This window comes from Amblyomma maculatum, chromosome 11 (genome assembly GCF_055883805.1).
Source record: "Amblyomma maculatum isolate TAMU_Amacu chromosome 11, ASM5588380v1, whole genome shotgun sequence".
NCBI classification, from domain to species: Eukaryota; Metazoa; Arthropoda; class Arachnida; order Ixodida; family Ixodidae; genus Amblyomma; species Amblyomma maculatum.
The window spans coordinates 38,161,881-38,187,939 of record NC_139354.1 but is presented as its reverse complement, the minus strand read 5'-3'; the positions used below and the strand labels follow the sequence as shown (position 1 = coordinate 38,187,939).

At 44.6% G+C, this 26,059-nt stretch overlaps 1 protein-coding gene across 3 annotated transcripts in view; it reads left to right on the top strand.

Moving 5' to 3' along the window:
* Positions 1–26,059, top strand: part of LOC146173540 (uncharacterized) — a 60,888-nt gene that overhangs the window by 2,542 nt on the left and 32,287 nt on the right. For 2 of the 3 annotated variants that reach the window (XR_014701897.1, XM_084583741.1), the window contains exons 3-15: positions 779–895; positions 1,587–1,772; positions 3,670–3,760; positions 6,180–6,277; positions 7,969–8,259; positions 9,608–9,719; positions 12,391–12,611; positions 13,621–13,770; positions 14,125–14,280; positions 15,270–15,532; positions 18,937–19,111; positions 21,189–21,374; positions 23,544–23,990. Coding sequence is in view for 2 of the 3 variants with exons in the window: in XM_084583741.1 (XP_084439867.1) it covers positions 779–895; positions 1,587–1,772; positions 3,670–3,760; positions 6,180–6,277; positions 7,969–8,259; positions 9,608–9,719; positions 12,391–12,611; positions 13,621–13,770; positions 14,125–14,280; positions 15,270–15,532; positions 18,937–19,111; positions 21,189–21,374; positions 23,544–23,990 (2,493 nt within the window). In the remaining variant the exon portion in view is untranslated. The remainder of the gene's footprint in view (positions 1–778; positions 896–1,586; positions 1,773–3,669; positions 3,761–6,179; positions 6,278–7,968; positions 8,260–9,607; positions 9,720–12,390; positions 12,612–13,620; positions 13,771–14,124; positions 14,281–15,269; positions 15,533–18,936; positions 19,112–21,188; positions 21,375–23,543; positions 23,991–26,059) is intronic. The other variant, XM_084583742.1, reaches the window with a different exon arrangement.

The window sequence follows — 26,059 nt, the reverse complement described above, 5'->3', positions numbered from 1 at the left end:
CACCTTGGGTCAGGGGAATGATGCTACCTTGAGTATACTCCCCTGGATGGCAGTACATACTCTGAGTAGCTGAGAAGGCAGTTTTTATGTCTCTAAGCCTCCTGTTCCAGGTTCTCAACATGATATTGACTGCGCATTGTCATATTGTTCTGTATTTTTATTTTTTCATTGGCCACTGCATTGGGAAGTTATTGGAAGCCATTGGGATGGGCTGGCGGTAATGCTGATGAATGTGCAGTTTTCGTGCAGTTTATGTTTTGCAGTCTCATACTGGATTGCACGCTTAGTCATGCATTAATTAAGAAATAAGCCAGGCTGAGTTCTCAGTACAGCTCAAACTCTTAGTTTGTGTATCAAGCAATTCTAGCATGTGTTTCAAGCCCATAAAAATGGTGCATCTATTATAACAGCTGCTTCAGATGAGTCTGTTCTGTCTGCATTTGTTTGTAAATAATTCTGGCTGGCAGTTCTTTTCAAGCAGGTTTAAATACAAAATTTAAATGGAAGAAAACTGCTAGCAGGATGAATTGGGGAGCATATGTGGTTCTGCATATGGAGACAAGGCTGTAAAAGTTTGACTTCAGCCTCATAGTTTGGTATGGCTGGTGATGTCTGTCCTAAACAGCAGGTGTTGTTTATCTTAGGAGCGCATAGCATATTTTGCAGTGGTGAAGTTCTTGTGTAAAGTGCCTGTGCAACAACTGTTTTTGAGTGCAACCATTTCATGCTGGTGATTTTGTTCTGCCATGTTCCTTTTTCTCTTTCTGCCTGGCTTCAGAGCATCGAAGAGCATCAGTTGCCCAGTACGGTGACCCTGGTGAACCACGAGAAGTCTTCCAAGGCAATTGAACGGAGAAAGAAGACTCACAAGCCCAAGTGCAGAAAAGCACGGAAGGTAATACCATTTATCCTGTGCTCATCCTATGTCGTCGTTTCTTTTGTCTACATGTTATTCGCGCTGTTTGATGTGATGGATAATTACCAGCTCGCCCAACTCTCTCTCTACTTCTGTAATACCACTTCAACTAGCACAACCTCATTACTAACACAAACTGGAGTGTTGTAGCAATTTCTGCAAGATTCAGATCTTGAGCATTTCGTTTTGAGCCAGACAGCACGTGAGGGGAGAACTTCTGGACAATTTTTTCTCGTTATGCAGCCGGGACTGTGGGGATGGAGCTTTCATCATGGTGTTACTCTGACCTCAGTTATGGTTTCGGCTTCAGTTCAACCTTTGCTTGAAATTATAGTTTTCTAGCTGCTAACTATGCAGAAATGACTTTTTTTGGAATACTGAAGGCCTAAGTGAACATAAATTCGGGGGTAAATAGATGAGGTGCTTGCTCTCAGTAGAGGCCAGGTGCTACTGCTGACTGTAGCTTCGAAATTTGTGCCTGCTGCTGTTCATCACAGGGCGGCAAAGGGAAAATTGTTGAGCTACTGACTAGATTCAAGACAAGGCTGGCTCTGATGCTAACTCGTACATCACCGCATAAATCGCAATGATTGTCTAACTTATTTTATTCATATTACTGTACATGCTTTTTTTCTCTTCTCTGGTTGACTTTTATTTCTTTCCATTCCAGAGCTTATCAGAGGACAAGCCAAAAGAAGTCCTCAGTGAAGAGATTAAGGAGCAGGTTCCGCCGTCTGCAATTCCAGTCATCTGCGATGGCAACATTGAACCGCGCTCCACGACACCAGCAATGGTGGAAGCCCACTCTTCGCCTCCCTCTACCCATCAGTCCGGTCCCAGAAGTGACGAGGAGGATGTAAGTGATTATCACACAGATGCTTGGTAGCTACTTTTAAGCAGCACTTGAATGCTGTCCCCTATACCGTAGTTGCCCTCTATCCACTAGTTGCTATTTCCTACGCCCTTGTACCCTGCATCTTGCTGGTCCCTACTCCCCACATTGCCATGTAAGGATGTGTATCTCTTGCTGTTCAGTATACCATCCATTTCCATAGCAGCTCAGCTAGGTACCCAGGCAGCACAACAATCGGTTCAACATTGGTACTCCCAGCATAGACCAGTTTATTACCAACAAAGTACCAACATTGGGCCAATGATTCAGTCCACTTGGCTACTGCCATCAGCTCTCAGTGCAGTGGGGTAATAGTCATAGCACCTGGCCCAGAGTTGGTTGTCATGGCACGTTAACTTTGTCAATGTGTTCCCTGGCAACATTACAGGCCAGCCGGCCAACCTGGGCACGTCGGTACATCGTCAAAACATTGCACCGTGCCCGAGGGGACAGGGTCCACGAGCGCAAACCAGTGGGCCAGGTTGACGACATGGTACTGCTGGCCAGAACCAGGAGTATCTGGGATGACGTAGCGTTTCAGTTGCGCTTCCTTGCTAGCTTGCATTTGTTGTTAGAATTGAGTCTCTCACTAAATCTCAAGGCTATTTTTATTACCAGGCTTCCACATGTAGCCAAGCCTCTTCTCTTATGTAACAAAAAAATCAAAGCCGAGAATCAACGGGAAGTTAGTAAAAAATGCAATTAAAGCACTCGCGGTGGCTCTTGAAAGTGAATTTGACCGAATTTTTAACCTTGTGATCAAGAGGATTGAGGTTTTGAGCTGAGTTCTATGGGAACTGCTGTGGTAACTGCGTTTACTGTCATAATGAACCACCCGCATATCGAACCCACCTTGCAGTTTTGTCTTTGAGAAAGCACCTTGTTGTAAAGCATTAGCTTTTCCTAGCATGTTCCTCTGTTTCATGCCATTCTCACCATCCTCGATGCAGACCTTGGCATGCTGCCCGTCCGCCGATACCATCATATAAAATCATAGCACATTTGTCTTGAGGAGAGCTTTTGCCGTGGCGGCACGCTTGGAAAACTTGGAAGAGTGCAGAGATACACTTTACGCGATTGAGAGAAGTGCCGACTGCAGTGGCGTGCTCAACTTCACCAGTGTGCACATAGAATGCCGAGGAGCACTCGAGCATTGGGGAAGCATTGGAGCAAGGGGTTCAAACTGCTGTCGTGCGCAAAAACGATATATGCTGCTAATTTGCATAGTGGAGGTGGTAGACCTTTGACAGACGTCAGTTTTGGGGGCTGCAATAACCTAGCGGTGGCACCGTTTCCATTGTCGCTAACGAAAACAATGCCTGTTGCAAATGCTTTCATGCTCGGCTTGTCAGCAGCTGACTGTTGGCATAGTCACTTGCAATAGTATACGGTCTTACAATAATAGAGAGTTTGTACTGCAATTTGTGATCCGTTGGCATTATCCATCACTGCGCGCTCCACTACTGCCCACGCCCAGGTCCCCCTGACGCCAGTAGATGGCGCCACATGCTGGATGTCAGCACATAGACCTGCCATGTCGGGACCAGTCAGTGTGTGTGCACTGGCCATGCATGAAAGGGTCACGATGACGGATCTCACAATACTAAATCTCTCTAATCTATACTACTATTTTTGTCTTCTGCTGGTACCCTGGCATCACAATTGTCTCGTTATCCTCCGACTGTTCTACAAGCAGTTCTTGGCTGGGATATTTCGGCGTGCTCATTTATTTCAAGCTACAACAGCATTTTTGTGTCCACTTCTGAACCGCAGGGACACCCCCACTTATGCTTCGGCTTGTGCCACGTATAAAAAGTGCACATTGCTAACGGGAAGGATTTTTTGTTCCTCACATTTGCAGGAGGATGCTGATCTCATTGAGCTGCGGCGCAAGGCTCTGGAGTCCATCAAAAGTGCAAAGTCGCCCCAGGTTCAGGAAGAGAAGCCCCCAGGTAAATACTGTTGTGGGAAAAGAAACGACACAAGTGTGTTTGCACGTATGCACAGGTTGAGAATATTTCATAGAAATAACATTGTAGCATCAAAATGAAGGAAAATAAGTATGCAGAAGCATGAGAAAGGCAGTCGTTCAAATCTGTTTGGAGCCGACAAGGTTTTTTACGGTTGCGCGGTCACAGCAACGCCACTTTCGGCGCACATGGCACGACAGGCAATCGTGACGTTGGCGATGTGCGGGCTGCATTCTCCGCGGACATCTGACAATGTGTACAGCACAACAAGAGACGGTGACATGCTGGCCACGCGGTGCCACAGACTGCTCGCAATGTGTACAGCACGATGCAAAGTCTACAATGAGCAGCCTGTGTGCGTGCATTGCCAACTACTACTCATGGCACTGCGGTATTGCAAACTTTTCGCGGTGTGGAAAACGATTGCGATGCCGGCGATGTGTGGCCCTCCTGCCTCCGCATACTTCTCTCGGCATGTACAGTACAACAGGAGATGGCGACATGGGGGCCGCGCAGTGCCGCAAACTGCTCGCTGATCACGATCCCAGAGCCAACGATGTGTGGTCCGTGCGTGCTCGCTGCGTACGCTGCCGCGAACTGCTGCGGTTGCGACGTCTGCGGTTTGGGAGCCACGCTTCGCTGAAAACTTTTCGCGGCGTGAGCCCTACAGACAATTGCGACGTCGGCGAGAAACTGCTCGTGATGAGTACATAGTATGCGGCTGGCGATCGCGGAGTCAACAATGTGCAGGCACTGCGTAGTGCTCAAGGTTGTGGTTGTAGTTCATGCATTCGTATCATCCGTAGTGGTGTGGGAGAGTGTTCGGAACATTCGAAATTTTGCACATTGTACACAATGCACTCTGGCCGGGGAATTTGGTGTATTCGTATCATCCCCAAATTCGTATCAACCGGATTCGTATCACCGAGATTTGATTGTAAGGAGCTTATTCGCACAGCTGTTGTTTCCCAGATTAACAACTTATTCTGGCATTGTATCGGGGCAAGAGGGTGCATTTTCTATGGTTTGGTTTATTGGGTTTAACGTCTCAAAGTGACTTGGCCTGTGAGGGACGCCGTAGTGGAGGCAGCCGAAATTTTGATCAGCTAGGGTTGGTTAACGTGCCGTGACATTGCACAGTACACGGGCACCTTGCTTTTCGCCTCCTTTCGTCTCTATCGAGAAGGGGCCTTCGGGGTCAGTATTTGATGACCACTGGAATGACAGGCCTGTCTTGATGTGTGAGATGACAGTGAACTGAGTGATTATTAAATGATGCTAAGTGGGATGAGTCAAGAGACTTATAAGTGAGCTTACTATGAACGTGATGTCTCAGAAAAGAGTGAAAAAACTGGCTAGTATGCAGCTGTTGTTAATTTTCAATATGAGACTATCTCCAAGCTCCATCTGTATTTTCATTGGGGTCATGACAAGTTTCTCGCAGTGAGGAGAGCAGTTGAGGGGATGAATGAAGGTGCTTTTATAGTGGATATTAAAGATCGAGTTTCTGCTTAAAGTCTGAAAGGTAAATGTAGGATCTATAAATAAACAGCACTCGTGTTTAGGGCGTCAATAAAAACGGGCAAGTTTCAGTCAGTGTAAAGGTGCACGTTTGAAGTGGGCCACTTCTGCACTTCACCCTTGATCATGTGGAGAAAGTGACTGAAAATTCATTCATGTTCTGTGGAGTCAGCAATGTTTTAAAAAAAATTGGATCCTTCGATAATGAATGGGGAGACCGCATTTAGAAAAATTTTTTTATTTCAATCCCAAATTGAACTGAAATGCACACTCTTAACCGGGTGCTTGTCACGAAAATAGTGCTGTGTGTGTGCTTCTAAATCAGTGCAGAGTGAGTATGGATCCACGTTTCTTTGCTCCTTTTACAATTGAAATATTGATTCTGAAGATTAGCCCTGCCGTGGTGATGCAGTGGTTAGGGCGCTCTACTACTGTGCCCAGGGATGCGGGATCGAATCCCGGCCTCGGCGGCCGCTTTTTGGTGGAAGGCGTCTGTGTGTGCTGTGCATTGTCAGTGCACGTTAAAGAACCCCAGGTGGTCGATATTTTCTGAGCTCTCCACTACGACGTCTCACATAACCTGAGTCGCTTTGGGACCAGCCGACTGTGGAGTTTAGAAAATTAACAAATTGCTAGAAAAGCAGCTCATTTCAAAAATCTGGTTTCTGAAAAGTCTATTTCTTTTTTTTCTACAATCATCTCGCTCCAAAGACTCTTCTCCCCCTTTATTGAGTAGGTATTAAGAACAGTGTACTGTGTTATCTCACATATCTGTGCCTTGGACATTGGTTGATGGTGCTCACCGTCTTGGCTGCTCTGTGTTGTTCCTTTGGCTATGGAGGTCTGACATCTTCTTCATTCTGCTCTGGCATTTGCGCAGATGAGACGGAAAGTCCTTCAGTACTTCCACTCGAAGTCTTGCCATCCGATTTGCTGGAGGCAGATCTCCCTATACAAGAAGTCCAGGAAAAGCAACAGGTAATTGCTGCACTGGTGCCTTTGGGATGGTTTCTTTAATGACTCTGGCATGATGTTTGGGGGGAGACTGTGACCAAGGAGTAGTGGCAATGTCAGAGGCTGTCTACATGTGTCAAGGAGATTGTGCATCAAATCTGAATCTTCAGCGTATCACGCTTGGTTTGCACACAGGCAGTTCCGCTCACAAAAAAATTGGTGGCTTTGGTTCTTTTTCCTTGTAAATTTCTGTTAACCCAGTGATACCCTGAGTATCACAAGGGACACTGGATGCAAAAATATGAAAAGTTTTAATTTATGATTGCAGAAGTATTCCAGTTCTTCCTATGTATATCTTCAGGCGCAGTATCAAGAGATGATCAGTATCCAGCCATAAAAAAATGCGAAGTCCTGCGACAAAACCTAGCCTTTACGACGAAATGCTCCAGTATTTTACTGTTTTGTGGAACATTTCTGCACTTTGCTGTTTTCTTATTTATAGCATGTGGTTGCACATTTTTGTGCAGTATAATTGTTCTTAGAAGTTTGAAATTATTACTTGATAGCTTTAGTTGCACAAAAATTTCAATTTTTAAATGAATCTATTATAATGTATTGCCGCTCTACAATGTAACAATTGCCGTGGTGGTAAAATATTGGAAGTTTGTGTTTCTTTTTCTGAAATTACTGTTGCCTGGGCATTAAGGTTAGCGTTTCCTGGTTTCCTTGCTCACGCCTTCCGATCTTGAAATGAAACCATTACCCAGGGTTTTGAGAGACGTGGGAAACCTTCAATAGTCAGGAAAACTATACCTGGAAAAAAACCTGAAAATGTCAAGGATGCTATCAAAAATGGGGCGAATTCAACTAAAAAAGTGAAATTAACACAGTCGTTGTCAGCGAATTTCAATGTTACTATGAGTTCCAAAACATGGTCCACTCACACTGACGGGACATGTTTTCACTTCTGACGCGCACAATGCATGGTATCCTATCTGTTCTAGCTGTTCTGTTGTGCACGAAATGATGAGCACTGTATAGCTGGTTGGTTTTCTACAGGTTGCCACACTCCTTAGTAAATGTGGGCTGGTGCAGAATGACAAACATACCTATGTCGAAAAGCATTTTTTGTTCGATAATAAGTCCCAGCTGGAAATGTACAAAGTTTCGGCACTTCTTTCGTTTCATGTGGGGCCCAAGCTGCCCTAGTATGGCACCTAAATCTATCTGAAAAAGCTTGCTCTCTGGTAGCATCGATCTCATTTGCATTGCAGCACTTGAAGTTCCAGTAAATAGTCTTATTTCTTTTTTTTGCTCTGCATATATCAATCAATCAATCAATTAATCAATCAATCAGTCAATCTTTATTTCAATTTGTACATGCAAACTTACATATGCATCGATCTCATTTGTATTGCAGCGTTTGCAGTTTCAGCAAATAGCCTTTTTTTTCTTGCTGTGCATAGATAAATCCATCAATTAATCAATCAATCTTTATTTCAGTTTCATGCAAACTTGCATATCTTACATATGTTCCATTTTCATTGGCCACTGAGTTTTCTCGCTTCTTCTATGGTTGGAATTGACTGAAATAGCCATGGAACACGAAGGAAATTCTGGGAACTTAAAAAGAGCAGATTTCTGTATACCGTCTTTCCATTTTTCCGAGCTCTTTTCAATTCATGCTGCATGTTTTCGTCGTTGCTCTCGTGCAGCTGAAGAGAGGCCAGCGCCACCCGTGGTACGATCGGGAGCTGACGCAGCAGATGCGCCGCAAGGACCGCGCCTACCACAAGTGGAAGCGCCACCCATGCTACGACAACTGGGAGGCCTTCAAGGCACTCAAGCGCGAGTACATGCGCATGCTCAAACGGAAGCGGACTGCCTACGCACAGGCCAATGCCAGCCAAGACCAGGCGAAGGCCGCGGCTACTGGAACCCCTCTTGGCGGCGCAGGGGTGGTGGTCGTTGGCGATGCCGTCGCACCTACCATGCTGTCTCTTGACGTAAGTGCTGTGATGGGGTTCTCTAGTGAGGCTTTGATGTTGGCGACAAACTGGGGAGGTTAATAAAAAGTTTTAAAATGAAATTGGTGACAGTGCAGCAAGCGGTGGGAGGGAAAACAATAAGTGTAACGTTAAGGGACAGAAAGAAAGCGGAAGGGGTTAGAAAAAAAGAAACGGATTTTAAAGGTCTCATAAATATTGTCACGAAATGGACATGGGCACAGCATGCAACGAGGCCAGCAGGTAATTGGTTGCCTCATTGTAGTGGTGTTGGCAACCATGATGGTGAGATTTTTACTGACAAGCTAAGAGTGCATAGTATGCAGAGGAAAAATTTGGGTATATTGCATTTTTCGAGAAGTAGAATTCTCTCTTGGTAGCCGTATTTGGGTACCTCGGTTGCACTCCATCGTTGGAATGGTGGTCATCATGGTGATGGACTAGCTTCATAGCTGTGTTACCTTGTGTTGTTGCTAAGCGTGAATGCACAAGTGCAAAGAAAGAGCTCTTTTTACCTCGATTGTTTTTGTCAAACTGCACTATACGTATAGTTGTATATGTATTTTTATCAGGATATACACCTGGGGTCAAAAGGTTTTGGATTGAAGCAGTTATACTTTGAAATGCGGTTTGTGCCTCTTTACAATCCATATTTTGGCTCATTTGCTTCAGAACTTTGTTTTTTGCCAGCACTGAGCGTACTCCAAGAATGCAGTTTTTTTTCTCCTGCCAGAGCACGGTTCATCAGTTCCGCGGCCTTATTAATAGACAAAATTCCAGCACAGTCTTTGCATGTAGCTTGTAAATAAGTCTGTGCAAGGTAACTCGGTGTTCCCGAATCTTAGCGTGCATCGTTAATTCTCAAGCAGTGCACCACAGTTGCAGTGATCTCATCTCAAACTATTGAAAACGGGGGTAAAACGCGGCGCGGAGGTTGTGCTACACGTGTGGTGCCATGGTGGTACTTCTATTGATTATTTTTGCTTTCTCCCACAAAAGCTCAAAAGCATTAAAGTCAGTAAAAAAAAAAGGTTCTCACATTTTATTTTCTTACACTCGTAAAATTTGATATAAAGGCTGATAAAAGCGTACTTGCGATAGTTTTGTATCATTTCGTCTGCTGTACCTAGCACTAGAGGGCGCTGGCTGTACGCAGTTGTAGCTTGCGAGAAGTACCATCATGGCTGTGAAAACGATTAGCAAAGGAGTGGAGAGGGTTTACATGGGAGTGCTGCCATCACTTTCGCTCTAGTCTTAGTAGTATTAACTCTATGATTGAAAAGGGGGGCGTACTTAACAGGGGCACTTGCTCGTTGACTGGGCCTCCTCCTTTCCCCTGTGTTTGCAGAGCATTCCGTTGCCAAACAGCCATCAGCAGCCACTGCAGCAGAGCGGGGACAACTACGAATCGGTCGAGATGGAGGTGGACAGCGACGATGGAGCGCAGACCCCTGCCCTTGGTACTGTGGCCGTGCCAGATTTACTGTTAACTGACTTTTAGCTTATGCTCTCAGGAGTATATTCGGCAGCAGATCAAGAAAGTACAGTCTTGGTCAAGAGTCCTAAAGCCAAATTATTTTAGTCTCAGCTGAAAAATGAAGCCGTCATGGCATCGTTGAAGACTAATGGGTCGTGAAATGCTATGAGATATGTTCTTGCTTTGACAAGCAACCATTTCACAACGTTTTGAGGCCCCTTCGGCTTTTAATGATGACGTCGTGGCTCTATTTTGCGGCTGAAAGGGAAATCTTTTGGCTTCAGGACTTTTGACCAAGACTGTACTTGTGCCTTTCGAAGATGGGATGAAGTTAGCATACTAATTTGCGAGGTGAATATAACTAATAAGCTACACATTGATTTGATGGGGAGGGGGGGGCTAAAAATCAGCTGTGGTTTCTCGATTTCAACTTCAGGTTGTTATGAAAGATTTTGAAAAATTAGTTGTTATTTTATGGCAGAAATGAGTGACTGTTGGCCCATGTTGTTGTCCAGGGTATAGAATTGTTTTGTGCTCGTTAATTTCATAAAGAGTCGAGGACTGGCCTCTTGCATCAAGGAAGGGCTCTTCACTGTGTCGATCTCTGATATAGCAAGCACAGGTCTTGGTAATGTATTACTTGCGCTGAAATCGTCCTATATATTCTTAGCAGAAATACGCCTTATTTGCTTCGTGCATTGGACACCACTGTCCATGTGGTGGATATATAACAAACTCTCCGGTGCCAAGCGGCTTCTACTAAGATGACATACAGGCATCGCCACCCTACGCAAGTGACTGATTGTGGTGTGACAAGCCTTCGTGCCAAAGTTTGCGTTTTTATCTTGCACTGTACTCCGTGACAACTTTTTCTGGCTATGGACAGAAAGCGGCAGAGCTCCTACGCAGTCATATTTAGTCTCCACATGCAGTTTATTATTTAGTCTCCACATGCAGTTTATTAATTTTCTCATAGAGATATAGCATATTGTTAATCTCATAATTTAATCGGCTCCCGAAATTCAGCATTGGAAGTTAAGGAAAAACCGTTTTCTTGACTACCTCAAATTTTTTAGGAACGTTTAGTTGCAAGAAACTCAGGCGTCAGCTGCTGTAGCAAGGATATGAAGTCACTGTGGTGAAAGAAACTTGCCAAGCGGCCAGGAGCCTGGCCTTGCTGTGGCCAAACTTTTTGTCCACAGAGTTGTCACAGAGCTCATCATCATCAGCCGCACTATAACCACTGCAGAGTGAAGGCCTCTACCATTTTTCCTTCAATTAACTCAGTCCTGTGCTAGGTGCATCCAATTTACCCCTGCAAACTTCCTAACCTCATCCTCCCATCGAATTTTTGGCCGGCCCTGCTACACTTTCCTTCCCTTGGAATCCAGTTTGTTACCCTAAGCGACCATCGGTTACCCTCTCTTTGAACTACGTGCCCTGCCCATGCCCATTTTTTCTTAATTTCACTAGAATGTCATCAACTCGAGTTATTTCCCGATTTGCTCTGTACTCTTCCTATCTCTTAACGTTACACCTACCATTTTCCACTGTATGGCTCTCTGCTTTGTCCTCAGTGAAAGTACAGTTACTAGTGCTATTTTAAGCTTGCCATTGGGGTCATTGAAGATACAGTGGTGTGGAGGTGGTCAGCTGGGATGCCTCTCGCACTCGGCGATAATACCCCAGAAGTAGCGACATGGACATTTGTATCCCATTAGTCACTGTCCTTCACTCACATCAGCTGTCACAAAGGTGGTGAAAACGACAAATCCTTTGCTGCATGCATGTTCCATGGGACACTGCTCTAAAGAGTAGGGGGTCTTAAAAAAACCTTTTTATTTTTCAACATATTTTGCTGACACTTACCATGCAAGTGCAGAGTGGGATGCTGATTTTAAATATGCATTTAGATTTCAAATATCTCATCTCAAGTTGAAGATATAGCAAAATACCTGTCCCAATTAGGTCGTTTTGTACGGGCCTTTTGTGGTAATTTCCTGTTAAAAAAGACCTCTTTTAGGAACATGCAGACATTTCAAAAGGTCCACTGCACATCCTAAAGCTTTCTTTTTTTTTTTTAATTGTGGCATATTAGCAATTAGACTAAATTTTGCCTAATTTTTGCCACACACTTTTTTTCTTTCTACCTTTGGTATTTATTTGTGATCAAGGAAATAACATTACATGATATTCGTTAGCTTTAGTATGTGCAGTGGACCTTTTTAAATGTATGCATGTTCCTAAAAGAGGTCATTTTAAAGAGGAATTACCATAATGGCCTGTAAGAAATGGACATGATATTTGCCATATCATGTTTCATCAAGATATGTTAAATAATAAGGAAAACGTTTCCAAGACCTTCTCTGTCCCTTGTGGCCTCAGGGTCACCTTCGTAACAATGTGATGACCTCACATTTTATTTCTTAGCTGCAACTGTTTAGTTGGAGCTTGCAGTTGTTAAAACTAAAGATCTTGTGTGAATGCTTTCTGTTGCTACTTTCACGACTTCCATGCTTTTCCCTGCCCTGTAATAGTTGTCGACTGTGTTAGTATTTATTCTCCGTGAAGGATTTACCCTTGGTGTTTCGTTGAAGTTGTTTCTGCCACCCCTTTCGTTAAGGCATGTTCTCTGTGTGTGTTTATCTTTGCAGAGGTGACAGGTGGAAGTGATGATGAAGACGAAGAGGTCCTTCGCGCGCAGTTGCTTCAGGCTGTGCTGCAGAGACGACACAAGCCAAAAACTCCTGAAGCCCAGCAGCAGCAGCTGCATCAACTTCCACAGCAGCTGCAGCAGCAGACACCGTCGCTTCAGCAACGTGCCAATCACCGAACACCCCTCTCTCTGTTGAACAGTGCCACTCCTCTTGCCATGGTTAGTTCCATTATTTTGCATTGCTTACTATGGCAGGCATGCTGCGGCAAAAGGGTGCTGTAAAAATTTAGCCCACTGAATTTCTGTTGTGATCTCTGCATGAGAAATCTTGCAGTCGTGTTTACGCTTCTGTGAGGCCTGATATAGTACCGTGTAAACCATATTATTAACCCCCTTACCTTGAAGTGAAAAAAAAAAAAAGATAGAAGAAAAAAGTGGAGAAGCGCATGTACTTACATTGGCTGTGTCCCTGCATCACCGGAGCTACGATCTCGCTCCAAACTTCGAAACGATCAAAATAATCTCAGCAGCATCGTCGGAAGATGGTTCGATGCTGCTCGCCACCTTCCAGAGTTTTTTTATCTAGTTCCACCAAGCATGTTGCTTATGCAGCATTTCATAATAGGCTGCATGCAAACAGCTGATCTTGTCCGAGGCACTGCACACCGAACTGTCGCTGAGAGAGTGGCCATTCATTGCTGTTATTGAGAGAGTGCTGTTATTCATTGCTAAAGAGGCATTTTATACTTTCATAAGTCGAACGAAAGAGCGCATGCGGAGATAAATGCGTTTGGGACGGAAAAACAAAGTGTAAGCAACTGCAGGGTGTCGATACAGTTTTGGTTGTCCGTTCACGAGCAGACATGCCACTTGTTGCCAGGCTGTGTCACAAATGCTGCTAAAGACCGCTATATAAGACAAGGGGCGACATTAGCTTGCTTTTTTCGAGAAAAAATCTCGACCTATATTCCGGCTTATTACTGAAGTTTATGCCACTGGTCAGAGGTTTCGAGTTTTGAAGTCATTGCAGCTAGATAAAGCTTATGAGTATCGGTGTGCTGAAAGGCTTGTTGTGTGAACATCTTGGTACGAGGAGCTTGTGATGGACGGCTTGTGGTGTCAGTAATTTGTGACGGTGGGCTTGTGATGCGAATATCTTGCGGCGGGAGGTGGTGACGCGTTCCAGGTTTAAATCACTTTCCTTTTTTTGTTTGTGTGTGCGGTGTAGCAGCCTCCGGTTGAAGTCAAGGAAGCCAACCGAGCAGTTTCTCCCAAGGATGCCCAGACTCCCAGGGGCATGCAGCCAGCCATTCTTGTCACACCCAGGATGCGACAAATGCCAAAGGCTGCGGAAGCTGCATTTCTGGATGTCAAAAAGGTATGGCACTGCTCCACGTGGAGAATTCTGTATATGAGTGAATCCTGTATATCATGTTTTTCATTTTTACATTTATGAATCTTGTAAGGTGTGCAGACGCCACCAAAATCACAGTAAAACCTCATTGATGCATTATTTAAAAAATGCGGGGAGAAATTCCCGAATAAGGCCGAAAGGCCTTCAGCAATAATAAATAAAGAAATAAGCAAATAAATGTGTAAATAAAAAGCTCCTGGCATTCATTCTGCTCTATATATGGCATTATCAAATCTTATTTTCGAGAGAGGCTTGTGAGTCACTTTTAAAGGCACCGTCTATAGAGAATGCACGGTTCGCCATCTCCTGTTTTTCCAGACTGAACCCGTTGTCATCAACTTGGGTGAGGATGATACCACGTCTGAGGAAGAAGATGAGGAGATCGAGGCTGAGGAGGAGCCCGTGCCAGCCTTTGAGAACTTCTTCTCTGTTGGCCTCGACAAACTGCTGAAAGAGGCACGGCAGAAATCCCTGGTATGTAAGGATACCGCTGGCTTGGTATGCCGATGCTGGCGGGGGCTTTTTTTTTTCAGGAAGCATGCTGTAGTTGAATGGACTCGTGGCTCGTGGTCTATAAATTCACTCCAAAAATTCATTTAAATATTATGGTAAAGAAAATGTGTTTGTTAGGTGGGCAGCTGTGGAATGAAGCGGCGAGTATGGTACAAAAAAAAAGAAGGCGTTATGCCACATTGCATTCAAGAACAAAATTTAATTCAACTGTTGTGCAAAATTTGTCTTTCACAGAGCTTAATTGCCGAGGAGTATTATTCGTCCAAAGGAAAATGCATGGAAAATAATGCTGCTTCTTATTTATTTAGGAGTTAGTAATTAGCTTTGGGTTCGTACTGTGTATGGAACTTCGGTTTAGGCACCTGCAGAGGTTTCTTTATTTTCCATTTCTGTTTTTCCGCGGTAGCTTGATGGCTAGGGCATTTGGCTACTGTACCTGAGGACGCGGGTTCTACTCCCTCTGTGGCAGCTGCATTTACGTTGAAGACAACCATGCGTTATGCGGCATCAGCATGTGGTGAAGGTTCCCAAGTTTTTGATATTATTCGGGAGCCTTCCACTAGAACGCTTTTTTCTCCTTTTGCTCCCCTCCTAAACCCTTCACCCAGGGCCAGCAAGTGCGAGATGTGCTGTGCCTTTTCTCTCCTGATAACCAGATATTTATTTTCATTTTCATGAGCAGTAAAATCGGGAGCACATTAGGATCGGGTAATCGGGATACACATCCGGTTCGTCTCGTAGTGTTCCTCATCTCACCGTTCGTGCCAATGTTGTTATTCTTGTGATAGTTTTTGGTTTGTGTGGGGTTTGTAGAAAGAAGCGCCATGCCCGTTCATTTGAGTCGGTACTGCCCTTGTTACACTTTGTCAGTTTTTCGAGTAGCGTTCTGTGCTCTTGATGTGTCACTGCAACTTAGCGGCACTCTGGCCTCTCTCTGTCTCGCTGCGCAGGCTGCGCCACCCATGCCGGTTGCAGCGGCTGTCCCCGCTACGTCCACACCGACCTCTGTGATGAAGCTGTCGCAGGCCCAGCAGCTGGAGTACCGCCGTCTCAAGGCTGAGATTGCCCGTCGAGAGCTGCGCTCGGCCGTCCCCATGGCGGACATCAGCGACTCTGCACAGCAGCAGCAGCTGATCCGGGCCCGTCGGCTGAAGCAGCAGGCGTCTGCCAAGCGGTCGCTGGAGATCCTCGAGAATACACTGCATGCTGAACGGTACACTCTGTCAATGCGAGAGCATTTCTTGGCTCATCAGTAGCGTGCGTTGATAGTGACTGTCTGCGGAATGCGTGACCAGAAGACAGATCCCAAGCCAATCCAACACAATCCACATATGCCAAAAAAGACAAAATACCAAATCCAGTCATGATTGCTTGGTTATAATGCTTTAATGACTAGTCACATTAGTCATAGTCCGAATCCAAGTCATAGTCAATAATTCAATCCAGAATCCACATAACAAGCCAGTACTGAATCCAGTCATGATTAATTGGCTATACGTCTCAATGACAATGCATAATGACTTGCAATATTAGTCATAGTCCTAATCCAAATCATAGCCAACGATGCAATCCGGAATCCACGTAAGTCAACGAAAGCCTCTCGCATTACTGCACATAAAGAAAAGTGCACCCCTTGAATTTTTTTTTCTCACATGGGTTCGATTGAAACGGCCACTGAGAGCAGAAAGTTGGGTTAAATATGTGAAAACAAAAATTTGGTCAGCACAAACATTGTCCTTGTACATGTCTTTCTGTGCTTGTTTACTTGGTTCTAAGTAATGCCTAAAAATTGTATAAACGAACGTGTCGCACTAGCGTCACTGCTGCACGAGCCTGGTGACTTCAGACATCACACGGCAGCTAAATGGCAAGGGGAACTGTTTACTGCTGACGCGGAAAAAAATATCCTCTGTAGAAGCGGCTAAATCACGCGAATAACGAATTCGTAGCGCATCATGTCACAAGTTTAACGCCATTTTCATTGGACATTTGACTCGTAATTGGGTTGTACGAATAGAATGCGAATGGGGGGCAAAATGCCTTTGAATATCGAACTGAATTCGAGTATCCAATTAGAGAAAAAAAAATTAATTTAAAAATAACTAGACTTATTTTCTTATTTACTTCAGAATTCACATTGTATTTGCAAACAAGATTAAACTAGAATTGCACAAAAGTGTTTGAGGCCCTACTGACAAACCGAGTAAAAATTTTGTAAAAGATTTTGTATGTCAGGTTTCTGTGCAGAAAGGATCTGCATAAAACCTGATGAACTGTGATATCACTAAAGGATATCACAGCAGAGGATGCTTCACAGCATGGTCCATGGAGTCAAGAATTGCGGGGAAGTGTGCAGTGTGGGGAGAAACCGCGGTGAATTTGAAAATTTTCAGTGTATTCGGTAGTTTTTGAATATCGCAAATTTCGAGCAGCACTTTTTGAATACGAATTGAATGACAAAAGTATTCGATTCGCATTTTAAATTTCAACTATTCGCGCATCCCTTCGTTTGAGACCACTCGCTCTGAATAGTTATTTCTATGTTTTGCTCCGTGGACTATAGGGGGATCTCGAGAGAAATGAAAGAGAACTTCATGCATCATTTCATTTGCTTCTGCAGACTGGTTACTACAAATGCTACCATTTAATCCTTTGCACATTGTTTTGTACGTCACAACGGCAACCATGGGGTGCTGGTTTTGACTGGTACTTACTGTGATGGACATCGTCTTGCCTTTACTTGGTCAGGATTGCTCAGCTCGAACTGAGTTCTGCCCAGCAGTATATTCTTGGAAGTCATGTTGTCATGTAAATTCATGTACGCTTCAGCCTATGTCTTTCCTCTACTCACTGTATTTTGGCACTTACCACATCATCATTGCTCATAGAGTCAAGTCTTAATGGAATGGAAAGGATGGTCGAATACTTAGGGGAATCACCCAAGGTGGAGTAGATTTTGTAATAAGAGAGCAATACTCATGACATCCACCCTAGCGCAGCTATATGGCTACAAAGGACCAGGACAAATTTTTTATGAAGTTTCTAAGAAATCTGTATAGCTTTCCTTGTCAATCAGTAATTACTCCCTTATTACAAATCTACTCCACCATGGGGGATCCCCCTAAATATTCAATCAACACCATTCCCACTTCGAGTTATAGATCAATTCGCTCTCGCCCTACCATCTGATCTGCTAGCTGTCCTGGTTAGCTCAGTTGGTAGAGTGACTGCCCTGGAAAGGCGGTGGTCGGGATTCGATCCCGGGACCAGGGCGAATTTTTCTTTGAAGTTTCTCAGAAAGCGGTACAGCTTTCCTTTGTAGCTGTATGGCTGTGCTTGGGTGGATGTCTTGAATAATTACTCCCTTATTGATAAATGAGGATGTGTGAATTATTGGCTGCGTTTAATTGTTCCATGATTTAGTATCCGGCAGCTTGGTCATTCATTCTGTTGTAACCTGTTCCTGATTAGGAGGTAGGCAGTAGTCTTCGCCTCAATACGCGGGTGATAGGTGCCGTGAGCATTTGTGCTGCATTTCACGCTTCAACTCTCACTTGTCGACAGCACCATGGGCGATATGGCAGTGTGTCCAGTTGGTGGTTGGGTGGTCAGTGCCCGTTTACACCACTTGCACCGATCAGTAGTTTCCCATAACCAGCGGCATGGTCTGCTGTAGCCTTCCAATATTCATCTATAGCTTTCATCATCCTTGCGCCTCATTCCTCACACAGTGCCTTTGTAATGCGATGAGGCTAGCGAAGTTGGCATTTGACTTGCTTCTGCAGTGTGTTTGGGATGCTGTGTGGGGAAGCATGCTTAAATGCTTGTGGTGCTTGATTTCGAGTGGCCTCAGCTGTTTTTATTTATTTACAGATACTGTTGGCCATGGGGCCGTTGCAGTCACAGTCGTGGGGCGTAACATGAATTTTATTCGCAAAATTATACAAAGAATACAAATTCCACAGTAAATTTCAGTCGCATTCCATGTCGCGAGTGGCTTTGACACAGCACTACGGCTTTGGAAAAGCGTCTGTTGGAATTGCCATTTCTCCTTCACTGACTAATTAGCAGTTCTCCTGTGGGTGTTTTTGGCAAAATTTGTATTGCATATTTTGGCTATATAGTAACAAACTGTTTCAGACTTTTTGCTTGGTTGCTATAACAAGGTTTCAGTGTAGCAGACCACCTCGTTCTGCAACCAGTCGTTAATAGTTTGGTCATTTCTTTAGGGAGCTATGAACTAACGTATGGGGCAGGAAGAAGGCAAGGAAGCCAAGACAACATGTGGGTGGTAATTCCGCATCTTGAGAGACTCTCCTCTGAGACCATAAAAAAGAACCGAACAGGGGTCGAGAGGTCGCATGAGTTTTTAAGCCAAGGTTTCGACAAGGGTACTCATTTTCAGCCCAGATGAAGACGAGTCCCTCTGTCGAAACGTGGGCTTTCTTACTGACACTCTCTGTTAACCCTTGTTTGGTACTCTTTCGTACTGTGTGGCCATCTTTTTCCCCTCGTGTTACTTCCTGAGTTAGAAAGATGCCATCATGGCTACAGCAGTGTGTTGAGTATTCGCTTCATGTGTGACATGATTTTCTCTATGGCTTGCTTTGTGTTCAGGAAAGCATTGCGTCTGGAGGGGAAGCGTATGGACACCCTTCGGGCCGAGGTGCTAACCAAGAAGTCCGCGGTGCGTGGCACCCAGGTCCGCATTCAGCGGCTGCGTGAACAGCTAGCCACCCTGGAGCGTCTCGTGGCTGGTCATGCCACCGGCATCCGCAAGGCCAACGTACAGGTGAGTTTGTTGAGAGCAACAGTTGAACAGTTGTGGAGACGGACATATGGCAAGGGGGAGGGGGAGGACTGATAGGACCAGGAAATTTTTGAATAGGCTGTAAATAAATATTGCAGTGACCTAAAGCAGTGAAATCAGGGTGCACGTGCTGCAAAGAGCAGGATTCTTTATTCTGAATGGAGAGGGTCATTATGTGGCCTGGACACTTTTGTATAGGTCCGTACCTCCTGTCATGAAGGAATAAGAGCAGATGTTGCAGTAGCTGTACATGTGACCACTGTTCTGTATGAACAAGCTTCAGTGTGAGCATACTGTGAGTAGCCTAGTTTAGTGTGCCCCTTCTTATTTCATTTAATTATTTTCAGAGGTGCGTAAATATTTGAAATGTCAAATATGAATTGAATATGCTTGCTTTTCGGTTCACTTTGATTCAGGACGTCGGTAGCGTATTTGCTTGAATCTAGGCCGACCTCGAATTTAAGCCGACCCCCTGAAATTGCAAGACTGAAAATAAGATTCGAATTCAAGCGGTAGAAAAAAAAAGAGGGGGCAGGGGGTGCACTCCTGAACAAGAACGACGTTTATTTAGAAGAATGCTGGTTGTGCTCGTCATGAGCCTGACTGATTCATTTGCCGTCATCCTCCTTGCCGGAGACTTGTTTATCACTCTTTTGATCCCCTCAGCGCTTTGAATTATCTGCGTGTTTACAGGAAGTGCTGTGGCCTTCTGTGTCCTAACGAACTGGTAAACTTCCTCTTCCACTGCATGGCCTTTGCAGAGTTCGGAAAATGGCATTCGAGTGGCAATACAGTTGATCTGCTGGTCCCATTATTTTTGCCTATTGTGAATATTTATTTATTTATACAAATACTTCACTGATTCCAAACATGGAACATTGTGTGAGGGGGAGGGGTTACAGTGTATCAAAAGAAACAATGGTACATAGTTTAAAATACAAAAGTGAACAGTAATACAGGACTAGAACTGCAAATAATTATCAGAGCATGCATGGGAAGTAATAAAACGAGGATTAGAACATTATGCAATAGTTAGCGGCATTGGACGAAATCAACTTGCACAGAGTGAACGCAATATAAAAAAGTTATTCTGACTGCAAAAAGGTACTCAATTCGTTTTTGAATCTTAGTGGGTCAGATATGTTAGCGATGCGTTCGGGAAGACCATTCCAGCCCTTTATAGCCCGTGGCAAAGCAGAGAAGTTAAATGCATGTGTTCGGCCAAATAGACATTGAAAACTTTATTATTATTCAGGCGGTGGGAGGTGCGAGTCGGTCTAGTAAGTGGCACTGTTGATGCATGGTGACTGTAGGTTAGTTTGTGCAGTAAGCAGATAAGCGCGATATCCCGACATGATTGTAAACTTGTGAGTGGTAAGGACAACTTGATGTTAGTCACGCTGGAATGGCGGCTGTAATCATGGGAAATAAAACGTGCTGTACATTTGTTTTTGCTTCTTCCACGCTCTACTCTCTTTGTGCTTGAAGACTTGACGGACTTTTCGCCGCAAGCACAACTTCCTGCTTAAAAGCAGCGGTGTAGTGATGCCGCATAGTTGTTGGCGCCATTGCTTCGTGAAACCAAGCACTACCTCGAAAACGCGCTGGCCGTCCAAACGAAGTGCACTAGAAGAGGTGTAGCTTAGATTTGAGTAAATACAAGTCGAGAATTTCCGAACTGAAGCAGAATGATAAAATTGGCATGTTGTGGTCGAGACAGAATGCAGTTTTGGTAGATCGTGAAGAAGGACTGAATGAAGAGTGCAGTGGCGAAGGAGTAAACTGCTCTGCTGTGATCAGAGAGTAGGGCGGTGTACTGGTCTCGTGGGTGCTTTTGTCTTTACTATATATCACCAACCACTGATATAGTAAAGGCCCTGGTACTATAGTAAAGATTTTTGGTCCCAGTGACTTTACTATAAAGGGGTTCTACTGTATGTGCAAAAGCCACGTCTGTACTTTCAAGTTGAACCTAAGCGCAGCCTTGCAGATTGCTCTCCCGTAACTCCAGGTTTAACCACAAGCTAAACCACAGCTAATTTCTTTTCTTCCCTCGCAGCTCCAGACCCTGCAGACAGCCGTCGACAAGCGCAAGGGCCACATTGAAAAACTGGAGAACCAATGCAAGCTGCATGGGAAGGTGCTATACGGCGACAGGTACCGGCTTCCAGCAACACCCGAGGGCGCTGTGGGTTCAGTGACGACGGCCCCCAAGCGCAAGATCTCCATCTCGTCGCTGCAACAGGTGGGCTGCACCTGTTTACCCAAAGAAGGTTCAGCTAGCTAGGAATTTTTATAACTACAAAGGCAGCAATCATTTCGTTGTCCAAAAAGTTGTATTTTGTAAAGAAAGATGCAGTGCTCAGTTTGCCACTTTCAGTGGTCGCTATCACTGTGCTTATTTATCGGATGTTTGATTGCCATTATCAAAGACGTCATTCATCATCTGGTCATTCAGATGGTTGCTGTTTCTCTCTGCCAGAAGCTCTCGCACACCATGTCGGCTGGAATCTCCTTTCATGCATCAGTGATCTGTTGGCAAAACAGTGGGATGTCTGGCCTTTGTGCACATCTATACTCCGTTCCATACTACTCTTAACGAGAGCAAATAATAGTTATTTTGTCTGCAAGCTTAATACATCTTAAATTTGCCATCAACTTCATAAAGAGCAACTGTTTTAGGGAGAAAGGATCGGATTCGGTGAATTTGTATGTTTTTATGTCGTTTTTGTTCGTGTCACGTTTTCGCTGCCCCGCAACCTTGCCAGCTGTGCCACTAGATGGCTCTGGCTGTTCCCTCTGCACTGTGCATCTCTTTTTGAGAAAATGGTTCTTCGGTGCGCATTTTTTCTTTAAGATCCGCACTGCGAAGATGTTTAGGCACGTGAAGCAAGTTATTGCAAACGTGTATGCTCGGAATAGAGCAGCTCCCGCAGGAACCACTCGGCCACAAAACGAGCGTGTAGTGATACGCCTCCATTTTCTTTCTTGTGAACTACTTGCGTAGCTTTCGCTGCGTTGCACCTGATGTATGAAACGGAGTATAGTCAGTGTGATGACATCAGCTTCCCATTTTGCAACCTTTTTGGCCACCCGTCGTCTTGACATGCGGTAAAGACTAGGGGTGCAGGTGCTGCATGGGGCGAGGCACTTCAGGGGTTTTGCGCTGCTGTGAAGTCAACTCTTCTCCACCCCTGAAGTCCACTTGCATTTTTTTCTTTCATTGTGGTTTATACATTTTTGGTGCAGGCTATGCTCGAGTAAGTGTGGTGCAGAGTCAGTTGATTCTGGTCATTACCCGAGTGTTGTACTACAGGCCTGCACTTACGCTCTTGGCTGCAATCTGAGCCGTGAACCCTATCCGCAACCTATACACTGAAACTAGTGCAACTTTATTAAAGTTTCTGTGCAGTTCTGGCAGTGTTGTACTACAGGCCTGCACTTACGCTCTTGGCTGCAGTCTGAGCTGTGAACCCTATCCGCAACCTATACACTGAAACTAGTGCAACTTTATTAAAGTTTCTGTGCAGTTCTGGCTGGGCTCAGTCTTTTCCTTCGTGCATTCTGCATCACTGGACATTTTATCCACTTTAAAAAGGGCATAGGTCGACCTGCTTTTGTTTTCTTTCTTCCGCTCTACTGTGCTATGGTTTGGTTCAGTTTTAACGGGCTGAGCCCGTCGTTTACTGATTGACGTTGCCACTGCATTGAATCGCATTTGCTATATCATAAATAAATGGAAATTGCTTTGCCACGGTATTTCACTTCCATATTCTTGGTGTCAGAATTTCGAAGAATATTTCTGAAAACGGATTGCTTCATTTGCTAGTCCAGGCGATTCACTGGTGATTGCACCTTAATGAGGTAGTGATGACTGATCTGTATGCATAGGAATCCATGCATGTCATGATTGTGTTCTTATTCATCAGAGCCATCCCTTTAGTGTGTAGCTAGTACAGATAAATTGTGCGGGAGCAGCTATCTGCTTATATAAACATACAAAAATATGAACATTCTAGACTATTGTGACTATTGTTATTAATATGCTTACGATTTTTAATCTCATTTGGACTCCAGCTTTGTTCTGTCATCCAGTGCTGAATCCATGGTGTCGAAATCACTCTGTTCTCTCAACATACTTTACCGTTTGTCTTTATCGTTTGTCTTTTACCTGTGAATGAGTATTAGGAAAAACTTCATTTTAGTGACATGGTTACTTTTTCTTGTATGTCTTAAAATTGTTTCTGAAATATCATTTTAGGACCAGAGTTCAGTGAACCTCTCAATGATTTTTCAGGCATACTTAGAGATTCAATTGCTGTACATCAGTTCAACAAATATTGTTATCATTAATATTTATTACCTTTTGTTTTTCGCTTGACACTGGTTTTATTGTCTCTTTATTGTGACTTAGGTGCCAAAACGAGCACGGATCTCAGGCCCAGACTCATCAAACAAGACTCCAATGTTTGCTCACTTGAAGCGTACAGATGCGGCCTTCCTCGCAGAAAAAATCCGCCTACAGAAGCTCGAAGCAGAGATAAGGCAGCGTCTTCAGGAGCTGAAGCAGAGCTCGTTGGCAATATCTTCCTCAAGTGCTCCTACTGTGACAGTGTCAACCACTGCCGCTGTTTCTTCCGAAGTATCTTCGAAAACGACTGCACCCTCATCCGCGCCATCGTCAAGGGTGGCATCGCCAGTACCCTCACCAGCAAAAGTGGCTCCAAGGAAAGTGGTCGTCACAACGGCTGCCGGGAAAGATGCATCAGCGGCTTCGACAAAGGCTGTCGGCAAGATTTCGGGCAGCAGTTCCGAGGCACCTGCTTCGACTGTGACAGTCACCATTACAGTCGGCAGCAGTGTACGTTGTTCGGTATTTGGTTGGCTTGTGGTAGTCTTCCTCCAGGATTCTAGGGTCTTAAGGGGGCACGCGGGTCTTAAACTGGTCAAAAATGGGCGAAAAATTGATTTTGAGAAAAATGCATTTTCGGAATGTCTGTACCTTTGAGCACTAGCCTTCAAAATATCAACACTGAATTCGATCGGGAAATACGGTAAAATCGACTTTTAAAAGGCCACGGGAGCCTCGAAATGGCCAAAAAAGGGGTGAAAATTGTTCGAACTTCCCGCGCGTGCCGCGGGTGAAGCAGCCGGCTGGCCGCCGCCATCTTGGACTTGTTTTGAAGCTTGTTTCTTTGTGCGCATTTTGCGACATCTCCAAATGACGTCGCTCAAACAGAACGACTACCGTCGCGGGTTTTCCGAAAGCCGTTTCCGGTCCGCTGATTGGCTGGAGCGCGCGCTCGCGAAGCGAGCCCCTCGTCTCGCGCTTCCCATTGGCCAGCGCGACTGACTTGCCATTTTTTTTTTTTTTGTTTTTAACGTTCTTCGTCGCGGCTGCTGCTTCGCTCGTTTATGATGCGCTTTCGCGATCGTTATCAGTCGTTCCCGTAGCCGGTGCTGGTCTTTAGACGTAGCTCGGTTATAGCTCGGTAGACGTAGCCGTATCAGGAGTGTATTGAATACGGAAGCGCCTAGCGAGTGCGCGTCGAAGAACGAGTGCGGCGGCGCGCTGCCAGGGTCCCGCGGCGTGTTCTCGACCTAGCTGCAGCACGTCCGGCGGCATATAATTGTTTGCGAGCGGTTCAGAGGCATCAGAGATAGCATCGATAGATTTAACTGTTCAGCTGATACTCATGGTCCTCACCGACGCTACCACTTCGTTGCTTTTTTATCGCGTCGCTTCAGACGACAGGCGAGCCTGACATCGCGCCGTTGCCCGCGGACGGTTTCGTTTTTTTTTTTTTTTTTTTTCAGATTGTCTAAGTAATCGCGCCGCTGCGCTCAAGGGGTGTAAAAGTTCGAGCTTTAGCTCCAGCAAGGGACTCCGCGTGCGGCCCTGCATGCGCTGTACAGCAAAGTAGCAAAGTTTCATTCTGCAACATTAGCCAACTTATTAGGTCATTCCAGTATGCCGATGTGCTTTAGCCTTAAACTTTGTGCAGGTTTATTAATATTGCAAGACCGTTTTATCGTAATTTTGAGTATCTGTTTGCCTTGAAGGGCACTGCCACAGGCATATGAAGTTGTAAATAAAGCTTCTCCCGCTTGGTCTAGTGGTGGTATATTTAGACTTTGTGGCAAGCTTTTACCAGTATTTGGGGAGGGTACTGTTATATGTTTGGTATATAGCCTTCCTCATAAAGAACAAAGCCTCACAACAATTCAATTTATATTACCATAGCTGCAGTGTAGCAAAAGTTAAAGGTCTCAAAATGCAAATACGTTTTTCTCAGTGCTGTTTCTGGACACTGCACTCAGCCTTAGTGTGCTTTTTCTCTACATTGTCGCCGAGTGACAATGACAAATTTAGCACCACTGCAGTCATATTGAAAAGATCAGGGGGGGATCCAACACTTACATCACTCTATCGAGATTTTTTCAAATTGCCATTAAAATAATATTGCATGTCAAAAAATTTTGCTGATTTCCTAATGGCATACACTACCTTGGCCATGGTAATGGTGATAGTTTCAGTTTTAGTTGACATATTCAAAATCCAAAGACAGTTTTGGAAATGGGAAGAGCATGACATTTTTGGTGAGAAATATCACAGTGAGGCTACTGATTGTTCAAGTTGTAATATGTGGTCAAACTTCAAATGCCTTTTTCTCAGTTTCATATTTTTGGTCGATCTCTACAGTCTTACGCAGGGTTTTGATAACTTCTTTTTAGTTCACACAAATAACTTTGGTACCATTTTCTTCAGAGAGAAATGAAGTACCCGATGACATTTTTAGTTTTTTAGTTTAGGCAATGGATAAATGTCAATTTGAGATTAGCTTAATGAGTTCGTTTCAAATAATGCAGCCTTTTACTCTCACCATAATATGTGAGAATGACATGCCTTTTTGAGGAAAACGAAGGATG